At 34.3% G+C, this 18561-nt stretch overlaps 1 protein-coding gene across 1 annotated transcript in view; it reads left to right on the top strand.

Annotated features, from left to right (window-relative positions):
* LOC111046287 overlaps positions 1–15809 on the top strand; it is a 62097-nt gene extending 46288 nt beyond the window's left edge. The window contains exons 10-15 of the mRNA XM_039419873.1: positions 1848–2007; positions 5512–5646; positions 6780–6940; positions 9350–9525; positions 13321–14177; positions 15788–15809. Of these exons, the coding sequence (XP_039275807.1) occupies positions 1848–2007; positions 5512–5646; positions 6780–6940; positions 9350–9525; positions 13321–14177; positions 15788–15809 (1511 nt within the window). The remainder of the gene's footprint in view (positions 1–1847; positions 2008–5511; positions 5647–6779; positions 6941–9349; positions 9526–13320; positions 14178–15787) is intronic.
* Positions 15810–18561: the final 2752 nt, after the last annotated feature.

Here is an 18561-nt window from a genome sequence, read left to right as displayed (position 1 = left end):
ATCTTATTTCGAATAATGTTTTCAATATTCAATTTTAATTTTCAATTCAACCCGGAAGTAACAAAGCTTTGGCCACTCATTCACCATTAAACTATTGTCTTATTTGGAAGATCGAAGATTTGGAAGATTACTGTTGATTATTACTCAAAAAAAAAATAATATTTTTGATTAAAAAATATAATATTTTTGCCAGGTTTTATATTGTAATTCATTGTTGGCAAATAAAATAAATTCGCTCATTCATTCATCATGAGCAATTCTGGGGAAAATTCCCATTTCCGGACATTCATCTCTCATCATCATCATCATCATCATCATCATCACTCGTGCCTAAGCTTCAATTAAGGCGTCAGCTCTAAATAAAGATCAAACAAAAATATTTATATTGGATTAGTTTTTTTTTCGAAGAGGCACGTAGAATAGATTTCATACAACATAGGTAGAGAATTTCAAAATTTAATTTTGATGAAGATTACAGGTAATGACTTTAATCATGTTGACTGTAATCATGACTGATAATCATGTTTTTTTTAGCCTGAATTAGTAATGAATAAAGTCACAATTCAAGCCATAGCGGCCAACCAGTCTGCAATTATTCAAATGCTAATGAATTGATAATTATTATTAAACGAAAATCCAAATTAAATGCTGTAATTCACCCCGAAGACTTCTGCTACTGCAAATATTGACAACAGGATAAACAGCTAGATGGAAATTCTATGAACGCTACTATTGAAAAATTATTTGTCAGCCCAGGAATCGAACCCATTACCTCCTAATTGCCAATCAGGAATGCTTACCCTTACACCAAACTGACGGACCAAGCTTTGCTCTGGATTGTAAAAGCATAGAAAATTTGTAACGAAAGATTGAATTTATAGTTTATATTTATTAATTTTTTCAGTCGTACAATTATTTTTACAGTTTTATGAGGAGGCACAACAGGCTTATGCCCAAAACTGTCCCTTTTCAAATTTATACTACAGTCGAAATCAAAATCTAGGTTAAGCTACTATCACTCATCAAAATAACAATTTATTCACACTTCAAAAAACTAACACATTATCAATTACAAATAGATATACTAAGAATTCGATTTAGAATGATATACTATGTTTGCCACAATATTTGTTAATATACTATGTAATATTCTACACTAACGGCATCTAGTTGCTATTTTGGATTTTCTGAAGTAAACATGTTTTCTAAAAAAATAAACGAAAATAAGTTTTGCTGAATTTTTCTTCTCGTGAGATCAGCTGGATGATCCATCCCACACATGCACTCGTTCACTCTCTTCCATTACGGTATCGACAAAATCTCCTGCTGTTTTTCCAAGGATGTATTTATCCTTTTAATGTCCTTCAGCGAGTTATCCCAGGGTTGAGACCTAGTGCAATCGAATTTTCATATCATAAACCTACTTTGTTCCAAATTTCGTTTGAATCGTTAGAGCCGTTTTCGAGATCCGGTCACATACAGATAAACATATAAACAGAAATTGTTCGTTTAATAGTATAGGATGAATTCATTAGAATTTGAATAATTGCAATATCTCAGTACTTTCCATCTGCAAATGAATTATTTTATGATTATGAATGATTTGTATGAAAATCATCGAAATGCAGTACTCATTGCATCTGTTGTAATGTGGTATTGCTGCTCTACAGTAGTATTTAATTTTTAGTGGAATTTAATTTTATTTCCAATATTCTTTTTTTCCTGTACTCTTACTATGTATAATGGACTATTGTAATTGTGTTGTTAAGGAAGCAATTTTTAGAGAAATCCTGTATGCTACCATGTTTTTTTTCATAAATAAACAAATAAATATGATATGGTTTCAGGTGGCGAGCCGGGCGAAAGCCTTCCCGAGCTGAAGCGGCAGCTGCGAGAGAAGGACGAGAAGATAATGCGGCTGGAGGGAGAGGTGGCCAAGTGGGAGCAGCGCTACCTGGAGGAGAGCGAACTCAGGCAGGCGGCCATTGATGCTGCCAGCATACCAAAGTCAGTAATTATTACAATTATAAATTGTCTTGTTGGTGACCTTGTGATGATGTTGGTGACCATGTCTTGTTGGTGATTGTTACTTGAGTAGCCTGCACACAGGGACAATAGTAGCAGTCGCGGGAACGCCAAATTCCGGAACTCAAATGTACATGGCATTTCCAATTGGATTGCCAATGAATTGGAATTGGATAGTCAATGAATTACAATTGGGCTGTCAATTGTCACCTGGTCATATGGGACTTATTTATTATATTAATCATATATTGATCAGGATTTTAGAGTTTTTAAATTAAAAGTTCAATGAACAGTATTTTGTCTTTGAAGAATCTTTTGTCATCGACAGATGTTTATTTTATTTGTTGTCAATATTAACGTTAGCTTCTCTCTGTTTTTACTAACAAACGTGCGCTTTTGCGATAGATAGAAATATGTACTTGAGATGGCTTTCATGTTTGGCATTGGCTGAGTTTATATTAATACCCAAAATTTATCTTTTGGGGCAGAGCTCGTTTTGATAGGACTGACAGTAAAAATCCGGCTGTTCTTGTGAAAATGATAGATATTGCTCTTGTTTTATAATACAGTTTTCCTGCCGCAGTTCGAGCAGTTTAAAGAGAATTGTATTATTGAATGAGACAGGATCTGAACCCATTTCACTCGTTCAGTTAATTTTGTTTTTAATACTAACTGTAAAGTCGCGTTTCAACCAGTGAATGCCAAAGGGGGAAGCCATCTTCGAAAGGTAGGTGTTTACTGGATAAGGTATTTTTCTTAATTTTTCATAACCACAAAGATTGTATCATTAGCAGCAAGCGAGTAGCTTCCCTATTTATTTCATTTTTAATATTGTGTTTGTTTATATATTTATATTTTACCTTTTGAATAGTCAAAATTAATATTATCATATTTAACCATATTCAACCGAAAGTACCAATTAATTAAAGTACTAGTTATTCTGTTCTCCTTTTTGTTATCATTTTTCATTCCCCTTTACACATTTAGTGGAAGTGTCACATCCTGCTTACATGATTGGAGGCGACTGCTTACATAATTGGTGGAGGCCTCTCCCCACTGTTTACATAATGAATATGTTGAATTGGAAATTCCATTACATTTGTGTTCCGGATTACACGTTTACTTTTACATTAAGTTCCCACTCATGCACCGAACTTTTTCAAATTGTAAACAGTTCACAATGTAAGTTCTATAGTATCTTACGTTACATGGACGGGAAGGGGTCTTTTGCAGGCGAGAATGATGTTTCTAGTCGAGGCGTTAGCCGAGACTAGAATTTCATTCGACCACTGTAAAATATATTCTCGTCCAAGTAACGTACACTATTTGTTGTCATAATAATCTAAAGAAGAATAATTGGGAAATAGAAAACATTACCTGCTTGTGCTGAAGTTACTACATGTATTCTATAAACTTAACCTAGTTTACAAATTCCGAATCAGGAATTTTGTGGAAGTTGACAAAACTTCCACGTGGAGCGCTGAAGGTTGTTTTTTGTAGTAATTTTGCTGTTCCTAATTTGGATCTAAGAAACATACTCGACTATAAAGAAAACATATGGTTTCATTACAATAGAGAGTGCTGTAATGAGAATCGTATGTTTATTTGTTCAGCAAACAGCTGTTTACCGGCTTGATTTCATGCATGGAAAACAGCTGAGATTGAATGACAATGACAAAAAATATTATGGGAAAATTTCAGCTCCCTAACCTTCGTAGAAACAAAATGGCGGCATATTGAAAATTTTTATGAATTGGTAAAATTTTCAATGTGCCGCCATTTTGTTTCTTCAAAAGTTAGGGAGCTGAAATCTTCCCATAATATTTTTAGAACGTACTTTGTTAACTGTGTAAAATTTGAAAAAGTTGGGTGCATGAATGGGCATGTAATATGAAATAAAACGTGTAAACCTCTTCGTGGGACACGGTGTATTTCCAATTCCGTGCTCCCGCGACGGCTAGTAGACGCTCAATGTAAGTTATTATCGACCCCGTCTGCAGCGTGCTTTATTGTTTATTGTTTTTGAAGGGACGGATTCAAGAATCCAAAGGTTCAAAGAACTCCACACGTCAACCGAAGCTTATTGTGTTCCCAAGTAGTATGTTAGTTAAGCAAACCAATACCCGTGTTCTTTACAAGAACCAGGAGTTTTCCCTATACTAACATCCCATTCATCACCCGGTTGCTTGTTGCAATCCAGTGTGATATGCTTCAGACTGATTAGTCCTCGTGACCTTTGTGAGTTCCACTCCTGGCCTACTTTGAAGGTCCTACCGCTGAGGAAGGGGTGGCCAAGTTGCCTCTAGGGCGCCCGGCCACCCTTGACTCAACATCTTGACCCACATTTGTGCCTGGAGTTTCACCCATCTCTGGTCTCTTGGGTTTTCTCTTTTTGCCCCTCCGAAACTTCGCAGGGTCAGAAGCCTCAACTCTACCAAGAAGTTTTGCGTAAATGGCCGTCCTTCTTTGAGCAGTGGTGAGGTTTGGTCACTTCACCCAAAACTCGTGACCTACGTGAGTTCCAATCCTGGTCTTTATGAAGGTCCTTCCGCTGAGAGAGGGGACGCCAAACTGCCTCTAGGGCGCCTGGCCACCCTCGACTCAGCCTCTCGACCCACATTTGTGCGTGGAGTTTCACCTATCTCTGGTTTCTTGGGGTTTTCTTTTTGTCCCTCCGAAACTGCCCTGATGGGGCAGATCCCGTGGGTTTGAAGGCAAGACAACTTCTGGAGTTGCCTTGAGGTCCATTTTAGTCGCCTCCTACGATAAGCATGGATACTGTGGGTGAATTGTGGTTTTCAACACATTCTTGAGTACGATGATCGACTCAAAGCTCCCCCAACCCACAGGGGGCAGCGTGTTTTAAGGTGTCTACAGACTTAGGGTGGCCACAAGACAAGTGTGTACACACATGCTTATCATGCATGCATGTTGTGTCATCAGCGACAGGCTTCGAACAAATGTTTGAAAGTAGCCTCTCAGATGGAATAAACAACCAATAATAATAAATAAACCGCTTAAATAAACAAATTATGATACAAAAATAATTTAACCAAATAGAGCAGCAGCGAAGAAATAACAAAAAATCGAAGATACAAAAACCTAACCTCAAAAAATTTGTTGGAAGCCTTTCTCTGCGATAACACAACAATGTATGACAGCATGTGTGTAGACACAGTCATGATCAAACACACCTGTCCTGTCGTTAGGAGCCACCCTTATGCACCACTAACACACGTGTTTCGCTCTTCATCAGCTGATGCTTCGCTCTGAATATATTGTATTTGTACAGAACCGGTAAAATACATATATAATTAGCTTATGTTTTTATTTGTAATATGGATGATAATAATAAATGGTAATTTTGTGGTGAAAACATTAATTGATTGATAATTATATTTCATTACTTAACGATACACCATGTTTACAGTAGAGTGAAATTAATTGAGTTGAAGATATGAATCTGTATTATTGTTGTGCTTTCAGAGATGCTAAAATTGCTGCATTAGAAAAAACTAGCCAAGAAACTGAGAAGCTCATCGCTGAAGCAAGATCTGACAAAATAAAGCAGATGGATGAAGTGAATGCGGCTAATAAAAAAGTGACCGAACTTGAAACAAGGTAAATTATTCAAACTCAGTCAATTTTTTGATTATTCTATTGAATTTGAAATTTCATCTTTATGAATAATATAATGTACAATTTGAAATAACTATCTCTCTATAGTTTAGCTATTTCAAAGAAATGTGTACTAAAAAGTAGCTCTAAGGGTCGGTTTCCGAGCTCGGGATTTAGCTAAGCGTAGTCGTTGTCATTGTCATAGTCACGTTTAAATTTCGAATTGAATTTCAAAGAACTTGAAAATTAAACACAAAATGAAATAAAGAGAAAATAGTGTAAGGTTTCAGCTATTTTGAATTATTTAGAAATGTTTAATTTCGTCAAGAAAAAACGTTACCAATTTTAGAAATGAAAAAATAAAAACTGCGACTACTGTTATAAAAACTGCGACTACGCCCCGTTTTGGAAAGCTAATTTTCTGACTCCAGCTGTTTAAAGTCTAGAACTTAGCTAAATCCCGAGCTCGGAAACCGGCCCTAAAAGAATATTTGTTCTTTTTTTGTCAATTCATCCAATTAATGGAGCAAATAAATAATGCATTATGTTTGAATGTCTAAACATTCTCATTGAAACTCTTCGATGGATTCTTTTGTTTGAAAATTAATTTTTTAAATACGTTTAGTAAATGACAAAATCAGATGAATCACCATCAACTTTATGGATCCCATCAATATTTTATCAATCAATGCGTAAAATCATTTCATGTATGAATTTCGACTAGCCTACAATCAAATAATCTTCATTTGTTGTTGGTATGTTTGAAAGTATGGTATTTCTATTTCATACAGTTTGAATGAATAAATTTACCAAATACAAAAAACTTTTACAAAGTTGCATTCAAATCGTACTGTATATTACCGTATGCAATTACTCATTAGTTTTATCATTTCTCTAGTAGTTCATGCAATAATAATCACTTTTAATTTTAATTTAATTTCATTCTTTATTGTGTTTATTTCAAATTATACATTATGAACTATTCAATACTGATATATAGTTAGTTATATTAGGCATATTTCATGTAATAATGTATTATTTAATTGGATGGAAATTGCATTTATTCAATTGATTAATGCTAATGTTCAACTTTGGATTTTCCTTGAATAATAATAATTATCGTTTAATTGTTTCAGAATGAAAGAATTGGAATCAAAATTAGCAGAAAAAGATGCAATGATCAGAGTTCTTCAAAAGAAGCATACTTTTGATAAAGAAGTATCCAGCTCATACCAAAGTATATCGCTTAGTCATCATAGTCCCGACCTAACAAATGTTCTCAATGCTGACGATCTCGGTAAGACTCAGCTTTTTAAGTTAGATGAACTGCCAGGGTTCTGTAGGGTTACAGATATTTCTCATATTCAGTTTTTTAGATCATTTTATAGAGCTCTTTTGAATGTTTTTATGAAACATGTCGAACATAGATCATTAGATCCTTTCATAAGCATATCAAAACTTTTAACTGCTCAAGAGCTCGGGTAACAACAATCTTGTTCTAGAAATATAGGGCAGGTTTCCGAGCTCGGGATTTAGCTAAGTTCTTGACTTAAAACAGCTGGAGTCAGAAAATTAGCTTTCCAAAACGGGGCGTAGTCGCAGGTTTTATAACAGTAGTCACAGTTTTTATTTTCTCATTTCTATAATTGGAAACGGTTTTCCTTGACAAATTAAATATTTCCAAATAATTGAAAATAGCTGAAACTTTACACTATTTTCTGTTCATTTTATTTTGTGTTTAATTTTATAGTTTTTTGAAATTTAATTTAAACGTGACTTTGACAATGACTACGACTACGCCCCGTTTTGGAAAGCCAATTTTCTTACTCCAGCTTATTAAAGTCTAGAACTTAGCCAAATCCCGAGTTCGGAAACCGGACCATAGAGTGCTCACTGATCCAATTACTGTATCTGCTAGTTATTGTTAAAGTTAAAACAGTTGAAAAACACCAAGGGGAAGTCAATATCCCAATTACAATAATTATTATGTTTTACGGTTAAAGCTGGGTGACTTACTATTGCTCCATTTTCGTATTTGGAAATGGTTTGGTGATACATTCAATGAAAGTAGGAAAAAATGTGTCAAGCAACCGCATCCCAGCCAAATTTTGTCGTCAAACAATGAAATGCTCAAGTACATCACAGTACTTCATTACAAAATTTAAAAAAATGTAAAGCTTTCAGGTTCAGTTTTAATGTAAATCATATTTAAATTCAACTATTGGTAGCGTTTTAAAATAGTAATGTTACTTTATACCTCAATTTATCTCCATTAATATCACACATTATTTTCATCATTATCTTGAATGTTAAATGCATTTAGTATGGAAGTGTGAATATTGTGCATGTTTTTAAGCAACATATATATCTGTACTGATAAGTAAAAAGAGTTATTCTCAAGGTAAAATGGATACATCTCAGACAAAATCATTCATGTTTGATGTAAATGATACAAGTCAACTCAAATGAAGACAAAAAGGGTTAAGTCATAAAATACTTTGATGCAAAGGGTTTAAGTCGTACACATTTTGTTTACACCAGTATAAAAAATGTCAATATGTGAGAAACCATTATTGGACACAGTAAACATGTGAAGAAATATGCAGAGAAACGATTAGCGTTCTATACTTTACTTTATAATATAATACTTTCAATATAATATATATATATCATAATAATTAATCAACTCATATATGAGTTGAACAGCTGTGCTAATAGCGAAGTTGTGTTTCCTTTCTGGAAAAATTTTCAATTTGTAGAGATTTGAGTGAAATATTTCCGTTTTTAATTAGTTTTTAAATATCAAAATTTAAAATTTTTAGTTTAGTCATGAAGTGAAAATTGGACTTTTTGAAGTGAAAAGTGAAACCTCTTTCTTTTTTGAAACTTTTATTTGTAAAAATTTGGGAGAAGACAGTTTTGGGCTATGCCTGTTGTCTTCTCCCAATCATATTATATTGTAATTATGATTTGTGATTGTCAATGAGATAAATAAATAAATAATGATTCATAAAATTTAATACAGAATTTTTTTAACTTTGTTTTTGCTCTCCTGAAAAATCAAGAAAACTGACTTGAAAGCCGCCTTTATACTTATTAGTAGAGATATTATCACTTTTGTATTGATAATATTCTAGAGATGTTAGTTCTAAAGCTAAATTTACTTGTCTGTATTACCTTTTTTGTTGAAGGCTCAGAGCTTGTTACAATTACTGAACATTCCATAGACGATTTGTCAATTGTCAACTGATTAGGGTCCATTTCTTCCCACGTGACGCGCTTATTTATTATTTCTTCAGAACCAATACCATTTACTGAGCAGTGCTAAGACTACGTCATGACTCCAACCAGTGTAACTGATTATTTGATTTTTCATTTTTTCAATTCTGTTTTGCAGTTTATTTATTTATTTCATTTCATCCACTGACCTCCTACAAGAGGGGTATATGGATTGTCAAGTTCATACCACAAGAAAATGTGTGCTATCCTCTTAAACCTCCATCTTGAGGTTAGTAATATTCATTGAATTCCTCCACTGAATATGCTCCAATAGACAGCAGCTCCTTCTTAATTGAATTCTGAATTTCCTCCCTGATAATTAAGTGGGATGGCAACCACAGGTTGTACATTCGAATACCTGAGCTCTGTACACATCGTTGATACATAATATTATCACCTCGTAATAATTGTTGTATTTTGTGTCTAGGGCCAGTATCAACTACTAGTGTGTTTTCGACTGCCAGTAGTGCGCTCACCAGTTCTACGGGATTTGGTTGTAATAATTCGTACACGGGCAGTGTGGATAGCTGTTACCATAAATACTCCCAACACAAGTCGCTGGACGATCAGCTCAAGCAACTTGACTCTCAACTACTTAGCAAGGTAACCAACCTCACATTCATTTACTTATTCATATTTTTATTTATTTATCGGGCACATCGGCACAACCTAACGTTAGTAGAGAGAAGGTTGATCACTCACAGGTGTAAGATTCAAAGTGGTGGAGGAAACGCCAGTGTGACGTCACGTGTAATAAAAATGTGATAGAGTAACCACACTGAGCATACAGTTTATCCACTGTATCTTCAAATACATCGTTATTTAATCCCTCAAAATTGGCCTAGAACTTTAAAATTCTCCGTACTTACAGCGAATGAATCACCGATTCTAATGATGTTGTTAAATATTTTGAGTTCATTCAACTTGTATGAATAAAATGAAGTTAAAGTTTTTCAAGAATCTAAGAACGTGATATGAAAAAGTTAATAAGCTGCAAAAGCGTTAGTAGACAACATTATACTATAATAATTTCAGATTAACCCATAAAACAATGCATTTCAATGAACCGATCCCGATAAATCCGATGCATTACAACCTTCTGTCTACTAACTTTGGGCACAACCGGCTTGTGCTCAAAACTTAACAAAATATTGCTTTTGTCGCTATCACTTATTCGATTATTTATATATTTATTGCATAGAGTAAACAATACAGTAGTCGGAAAAGAAAAAACGGGCTATTGCCCAAAACTTCTTCAAAATTAAGAATCTGCACATGAAAAAAACATATTTTCAATTTTGAATAGCTATAAATAACACTCAACTTCAACAAAATATAAAAATCATTCAGAAATCCTAAGTTGTTGATAAAACTAGACAATTTTGAGCCGAAAACCTTCACGCAATGTTTAGAATTTGACTGTAGTTATAGAATTGGTATCTTAAAAATCTACAAATGAAAAAAAAACAAATTTTCAATTTTGAATAGCTATGAATAACACTCAACTTTAACAAAATGAAAACAATCATTAAAAAATTCTTAATTGTTGATAAAACTAGAAAATTTTGAGCCGAAAACATTCATGCAATGTTTAGAATTTGACTGTAGTTTTGTAGAATTGACATCTCAAAAATCAAACTTTTTTCAGTTCGTAATCATGCATTTTAGTAAAAACCTTATGAATTGAATTTGTAGTTACTGAAGCTAAAATCTTAGTGCCGGTTGCACAACAGCCTGTTAAATTTTAACCGTGATTAATAATTTCACGAGAAATTATTAAATTTATAAGTTCCATGAGAACCAATCAGAGAAGCCGTCTTTTCAAAAACGCCTTCTATGATTGGTTCTCGTGAAATTAATCACGGTTGAAATTTAACTGGCTCTTGTGCAACCGGACCTTAGTCTACGTAAGATTCTTGAAGAATCGTTGTAGCCTACGCTAAAATGATAATCAAGTTTCCAAGGAAATTAGAAAAATACATTTTCAATAACAATGAAAGGAGTTAAAACATATTGAGTCAATCTAAAAGCTTTCATACTTTAATTCACAAATTGTCAGTTTTAATTTTAATTTCATCTTATTTGTTTAGAGTTTGAAATTTAATCTTTATTCAAACCGCTGAAGTACATGAACGTTCTAATTGCCTTTTAGTGACTAGCATGTCTTATTTAATCGTGCTGAATGTCAATCTTTAGTTCATAACTTACTGCAAGCTCTTGTCCATGTTGTTTTTGCATAATAATGAAAAACAATCTCTATTTTCAAATTGTTTCCAGTCAAATTCGAACAAAAGTTATTTAAAATTCAAATTTATGAATGGAGTTTTACTGCATTAAAATTGCTATACATTTTATTGGGTATTTTTCGATTTCTTAGTGATATGTAGCGATTGGATGTTCCGTTTCACCTTATTATATCTCATTAATTAAAATGTCGTTTCAATGTTCTTAGTGATATTTGCTATGAAATATAAAATGAAATTTAACGGAAGCTAAAATTTCCTCGTGAGTCGACTGCTTAAGGTAAAGTGTTCGATTCTAGATGTGTGATAGTGTTGTTCTGATATGGATTTAAAATCGTTACAACATTTTGTAAGTGTTTACCTCTGAGTGCTTCAAACTTAATTTTTGCTTTAAATATGAAAGCTTCCCCAAACAAACTTTCTAAATCAATTTGTGTGGTTTTATAGTGCTATTTTAATTTGAATTAACTCAATGCCTCAAAAACTAAATGTCCTAATCACAATATCATAATGCCTCATTGTTTAAACCAAATAATTTTTATTGGTTCTATACAAAATCTGGAGTCTGACCGAAAATTTGCTTAATTTATAATATTGTGTTGATGGTTCAGTTACGAGAGAACGTTTTTAACTAATAAAATCATAGATGAATACATAATTTATCATCAGAGTTAATATGTAAAAAAAATGAAGATAATTTCAAATGTTCAGTTTGGTAATCCAATATCATAACATATTTGGACCAAAACAACTTCAATATTTGTGAAATCTATGTTTTTCATTGTTGTGTAGTCTGAAATGCATATTTGATAAAACTTTTGAAATTCAAGCAATCAGGGCCTGGTTTATTATTATTCCAAGACGTATCTTGTTCATATCTGCAAATAGTCTGCGGTGAATTTATACGATTTCCACCTCGCGTGAATCATTGCCAAAATTTATTTTCGAATAAAATTTTACAGTGGCTTAGTTCAGAAATCACATTGTGGAACAATTAATTTCAATGTGATTGTATTATCAATTATTAATGTAGAACATGCAATTTTTACATGTGATACAACATATTTTCTTGGGTACAATATTAAGCTGGTCCCAATATGAAAACATAAATGTAAATTTGAAAAAAAAACAATAAAAATACGTTTTGCTTAATACCTAGTACAGTATCACCGTTGGCAATGAAATGTCACGAGGTATAGATGGTTAAGTCACGAGAAAAGGGGTGAAATTGTAAAAAATGGGTAGCCGTTCTTTTACTCATGACTGAACCGTATATACTGGTCCTCACTTTATTATAATCTGTACAGATTTACTTCTTAATTGGGATGGGCATGCGCAGCAGAGAAAGCATACAGCGGGAGGGATACAGAGGCGATGTTGCCGTTTTGAAGCGGCTAGCGTTCTCCAACCTCTAGTGACTGGTCATGTGCTCATGCTAAACATGCGAAGTTTCCTGTCCGAAAGCGGTCACATGACTGACAAATTGGCAACTGCGCTTCTACCTATGATTCTATCACAGAATAGGTACAGAATGGTACAGAATCTAACCAATGCTTTTTACATGACGCAAATACTAGACACGTCACGTGACCTAAGGAAGTTCCAATCCTGGTCTTCTGATTGGCTCGTGGCAGTGAACGAGATAAATTGATCCGGATCATTAAAGTGATCCGAACCTTCCATCAATACTATTACAATGCGGCACTTCCTAACAAGATGGCGGATTTTTGCGCCAGGGTACTAGCCAAGTTTCCATACTGTATGTATACCGTGACTCTATTAATCACTGTAATTGGCTGATCTCCCTCCATTTCTCTGCGCTGCATATTCCTCCAAGTCTGAAGTAAATTTGTACGGACTATAGAATAGCTTTTTCGTCAGTTATGTCTTGTGTTGTATTGAATGTTTCAATTTTTTTGAGTGTTGATTATTGTTGTTATATTGATAGTTTTGATTTGATGCTGATTAATATTGCTAGCATGCATTTAGTAGTGTTCCTTACCTCTAATGTGTCGATATTGTTTTGTCTCTCTCTTTCCTAACATCCTTGACCCTCCCAGTCGTGCTCTGGTGTGAACAACTAACTGGTGTGCACTAATCCCGTCCTCGGTCCGCACAACCTCAGGCACACCCGTTTTGTTCCTTCTGATTTCAGAGAGGTCTTTGCTGTTTTCCAGGATTCTCTCATCCAGGCTCTGCGCCGCGAAAAGGAAAAATACCCCAACCACTACTGGCGAGTGTAGGCGGCGGCTTCGAAGCGGCCGGCGGATTCTTGCAGGGATTGGTGGGGGGCGGTGGTGGAGGGGGTGGCGGTGCAGGTGGGGGTGGTGGAGTGGTGGGGGGTGGGGGCAGTGAGATGATGCTGCTGGAGAAGCAGGGCTTGTGCTCGCAACAGCAGCGTCAGACTGGTGGTAGTGGCAGTCTGCCCCCTAGCTCGCTGCCTCGCCCCAAGCGTCACCACAAGTCACCAAGCGCCGGCCGAGAGCGCAGACTCGGCGAGTATGGACGACTCAGCGATGGAGAGGGCAGCAAGGCTTCGGCCAACTCGAGCGCTGACGCCTCCGACCCCAAGTCCCACCGCGAGTCGCCCGTCCGCTCGCTCCACCCTCGCAAACTCGGCGAATACAACCGACTCAACAACGACTCGACTAGCAAGACCAGTTGTGACTCGACCGACAAGAGTCGTGATCGTGACTCGCCACTGCCGATTCCACCGCGCAAACTGGGCGAATACGGGCGTTTCAGTTCGGACTCCACCAATCGGAAACTGTCGGACAACGCAGAAACCATCACTGATATCTCTCGCAGCTCTCCTGTCAGATATTCGCCTTCAAGATTCGACTCGGCGAAAGAGTACAATAGGAAGTTGTCGACGGGATCGGATAAAACTAGAGACTCGCCGTCAAGGAGCCTGCTGCCTCCGCCGAAGAAGCTGCCTGACTACAGCAGTTGCTTCGAGGGGCCTCGCAGGCGTCGCGACGCCGAGGCTCGCTCGGCCAGCCTCCAGTCAAGGCGGCTGAGCCGGGCGTCCGCTCGCTACCTCCTCCCAACAAGTATCGCATTCAATTCTAACTACTCTGTTCTTTGTTGCGTGTTGTTGACTACCTCATTACCCACTTATGTGGGTAGCATTACATATTGCAACAAAGTTAGTATTAAACTCTGGTCTATTCGGTAGTTTTTTGCTAACTTTCTGTAATTTCGCAGCGTTTTTCATAACCAAAAAAGTAAAATGTTTCTAATACATCAAACAGGCAAGAATAAGCTACAGAGTAGCTTTGAAACTTTCAACAAACCAATCACTTTCCTAAGCAATGCTTCTAATCAGGTCATTCTTCCATTACATTTTACAGTAAAATAAACGATCAGTGAACCAAAATAGAATTATCATTATTATTGTAGATGATGATTAAAACCAGATTAACTAATATCGTGTATCAGGTCAACTGCATTTCTTTTAATGATGAATGATATAACTGGGTGATTTTTTTCATTGTTATATACTTATTAAATTAGAATATTATGAAGGCCTTTACATGTACAATATCAAGTCATTGAAACGCTAACATTTCCATTGATGGGTATCAGGATTTACATAAGTCAATGACTATCTACCTTTTACCGTCAATGACTATTTGGTGCTTTATTGAACCTATTTTATAGTTCATATTATTTTGTATAAACTATATTATTTTTTAATTGAGTATTCAACAACACGTAATACTTTTTATTTAGAGAATTTTTCTCAAAGCTTGTCTAATTATTACGATGTTACAACTATTGTTGTCGATTTTCTTAACTAATTCGCTTGCGTAACTTTGTAACTTTGAAGTTTTTAATGTTTCTGCTGAAACGCTCTTCAAACAGATTTAAGAAACAGTATGATTCAAAATAAATATAATAAGTCGATGTGCCTTAATACTAGAGACTGGTCTGCTAGTTTAGATGCTCAATAATCTTTTTCTAAAAAAGGTTGTTAAATATCAATTCATGCTAACGTCTATAAAATTACTAGACATTTTTGTGTGGTATAAAATTACAGAGGCCTATATCACAGAATAGATATACTATGCCTATGTCTATGTGTATAATTTTATATAACTCACCTTCAGGATAAGGTGACAATGCTATTTCTATTTAAATTTTTAAATTTAAAAACCTGATGAGACGGATTAAGAAATAAACATTAGTTTTTTTTGTTATTTCATGATTATTCAAAATATACTCGTATATTCTTTATTAGATTTTCAGTTGAATCTACAATGATATTTGTTTAGTTACTACATTTTGTCATAATATACACTAATCAATTCTATTCACAGATCTAGGCGTAGGGCTCTGTAATTTTCTATTCACAAATTGTTATGTTATCTATTCTTTTTATTTTAAAACTTACACCTGTTGAACAGTTTCCTGTATAATTTATGTAGTAATAGTCTTGAAGTTTTACAATTCAATTGATAGATTCCTTTTTTTTAATTTATTGATGCATTTGCTATTTTTTTTCAATGTGTTTTGATAGGTTGGAATATAATTATCCCAATATTTCATGACATTGCTATAAAGCTTATTTCTCAATGAATTATGTTGAGTCTTAAGAACGTATGTTTATGTTTTTGAAGGGACAAAAATCCAAAAACGTAATATTTTGACTTGTAATCCTCTATTATTTCTCAATTATAATTCTCAAATTGAACGAATGAAATCGAACGAATCTCTTTGAATATTTCTGTGCACTCTATTTTACCTACTATCTTCAGTTTGGAATCGAGTGCTTATTTGCTCTTGTAACTCCTATACTTTTCTAGTTATGCCCTAGTAACTATATCAAGTATTCAGTTACCTATCGAATTTATTACTTTTAAACGATTAAAGTAAAAAACTCGTATTTAATGCTTTTTATTATTTGCTGAGAAATTAGTGTTCATTCTAGTTTTAGTAAGCTCTTTATAGATAAATTTTAATTCCTCTTTGCTTTCTGTATATTTTACAAAGTTAGTGCATTTTAGTACTTTTAATTGAAGTCTTTAAATGAAAGATGTCATGTGGAAAGGATCAAATAATATAACTATTTCAATCGCCATATTTTACTGTACTACATTATCACATGCGAAGGCTTTTCTAGTGAGATGTCCCATCATAAAATCATTACAATTTCTCAAATAATTCAATAGTAATTAAATTCCATAATGAAATATTTATGTAAAATTGATATGAGAAAGATTTAGCTGATTAATTCAGCAAGAAATTTAGTAAACCATTTTATAGGAATTGTCTATTTCCATTTTAATTGTCTATATCCATATTGTCATATATCTAATCACAAATTGTCTATTTACATCTTTTATTTTGTACAGTATAACAAATCTTTCTTTTCCTTAATTTGAGAAAGAAAACAGATTTAGGTATTTTTGAAATGTTTTCTATTTGAAAATTTGCATTTCTTATCTCTTAACACTTCAGATTAACCTCTAGTTTATTTCTATTTCCCTCTAGAACTTCCTATTTTCTAGACATGACAAAACAACGTCAACTTCTGCATTTGTGTTATCTTGAACATGTGAATATTGAAACGTATATTCCTAATAGTTTATATCTCTATTCTATTCTCACGACTCGGTTTTTAGCAATTATTCAATTTTTCCTAATTGACGAGCAGTTCTTCAATATTTCAATTATTGTTTTAATGATTTTGTAATTATTGTAAAATTAGATACTTCTACCATCTTTGATATTACCTAAAAAGGTATTGTAGCGTTTTTAGTTGTCTCGATTCTTTTTTTAATTTAGAATTTTTGCCAAATATTCACAAATGTTATGCCTCTCAAGTGCCTTGGATAATATTTACTCGTGGAAATCTTACATAATTCAAAATACAATATGTAACTTATATTTCTTTTTCATATTATTTTATTTTATCTGATATTATCTATGTTTTAAGTACATTTCAGATAGAATTAGTTGCCTCTAGTTGCCTTTACGTTTTAACCTAATATTTATTAAGATTCGCCTATCTCTCTTAGATGTAGCTAAACATCTCAAATGTTAGTGGTGACCTCTAGATTTATCTAATAATTTGAAATAAATTCAATATCCAGTCATGCAACTAGTCTTATTATGTAATAATTTATTTTTAATGAATCAAAATTATTAACTTTGTAGTTTGTTGTCAAATAAAGTTTGATGAACCCACTTTTATTCTTATTTTTTATCCTCTGCGTCAATATCAACATTATGATTGTCTGTTTCCGCAAAGGTGAGACCAAGGTATCTAGAATACTTTCTATGTACATTGGGTGAGACTATTGTAAACAACGTTAGGCAGGTGAAAGTCCACTGGGCTGGTTCATTAGTACAGTAGCGTACAAGTGAATTGCACTGCGACCTGTGTGACCAATGTACCTAGAAAACAGGACTCAAAGTTATGTACTTTTTGAGAAAAAGACTTACAAAGTTGCTTAATTTAACATGGAAAAGATAGGTAGAATAGACTGAGGCTCAACTCACACTTACGTGATTCAGGTCGAGAAGAGAACGACTCTAGTTGAGAGCATGTGTTTTCAAATGGTGACTTCGCGGAGACTAGAATCTGCTGGTCTGGGTGTCACCATTTGGAAACACATGCTCTCGACTAGAGTCGAGTCTCTTCTCGACCTGAGTCGTGTAAGTTGAGCCTTGAACCTTTTAGGCGAATTAATTTTTGGAATTGAATAAATGTGTGATGAATGCAAGTGATCCAAGTATTGGTAAATCCAGTAGGCTACGGTACACCATCATTGTCTATAAATGACTATTTCTAAAATTTTCTCAATTCAATCTATATATATAAAAGCGAAATGGCACTCACTCACTGACTGACTCACTCACTCACTCACTCACTCGCAGAACTAAAAATCTACCGGACCAAAAACGTTCAAATTTGGTAGATATGTTCAGTTGGCCCTTTAGAGGCGCACTAAGAAATCTTTTGGCAATATTTCAACTCTAAGGGTTGTTTTTAAGGGTTTAAAGTTCGTCATTTAGCATGTATATTCTTCTTCTCCCAATCTCTTAATTATAATTGAAATCTCCATATCATATGTTACTATAGAACTATAATCTATATAGAGTACCTCTTCGAAACAGTTGTTAACTGGCAACTAAATTAATAATTTGGTCAGGTTGGCATTAAGTTGAGTTGACTTTGTTAGGCTGGCACCAAGTTGAAAATTTAAATGCATTTATCGCGGAAAAATTGATTGGGCACTGCTACTTCAATCCTGGGAATATTATATTACTAGCCGTCAGGCTCGATTCGCTCGCCATATCCGTTTAGCCAGACGTTTAGTCTGGACCCCCGACTGGATTGTCCTAACATATGATAAAAACGCTCGCCTGCTGATCTCATTCTTGGACG

This window comes from Nilaparvata lugens, chromosome 1 (assembly GCF_014356525.2).
Source record: "Nilaparvata lugens isolate BPH chromosome 1, ASM1435652v1, whole genome shotgun sequence".
NCBI lineage: Eukaryota > Metazoa > Arthropoda > Insecta > Hemiptera > Delphacidae > Nilaparvata > Nilaparvata lugens.
This window is presented reverse-complemented; position numbering and strand designations above follow the sequence as displayed.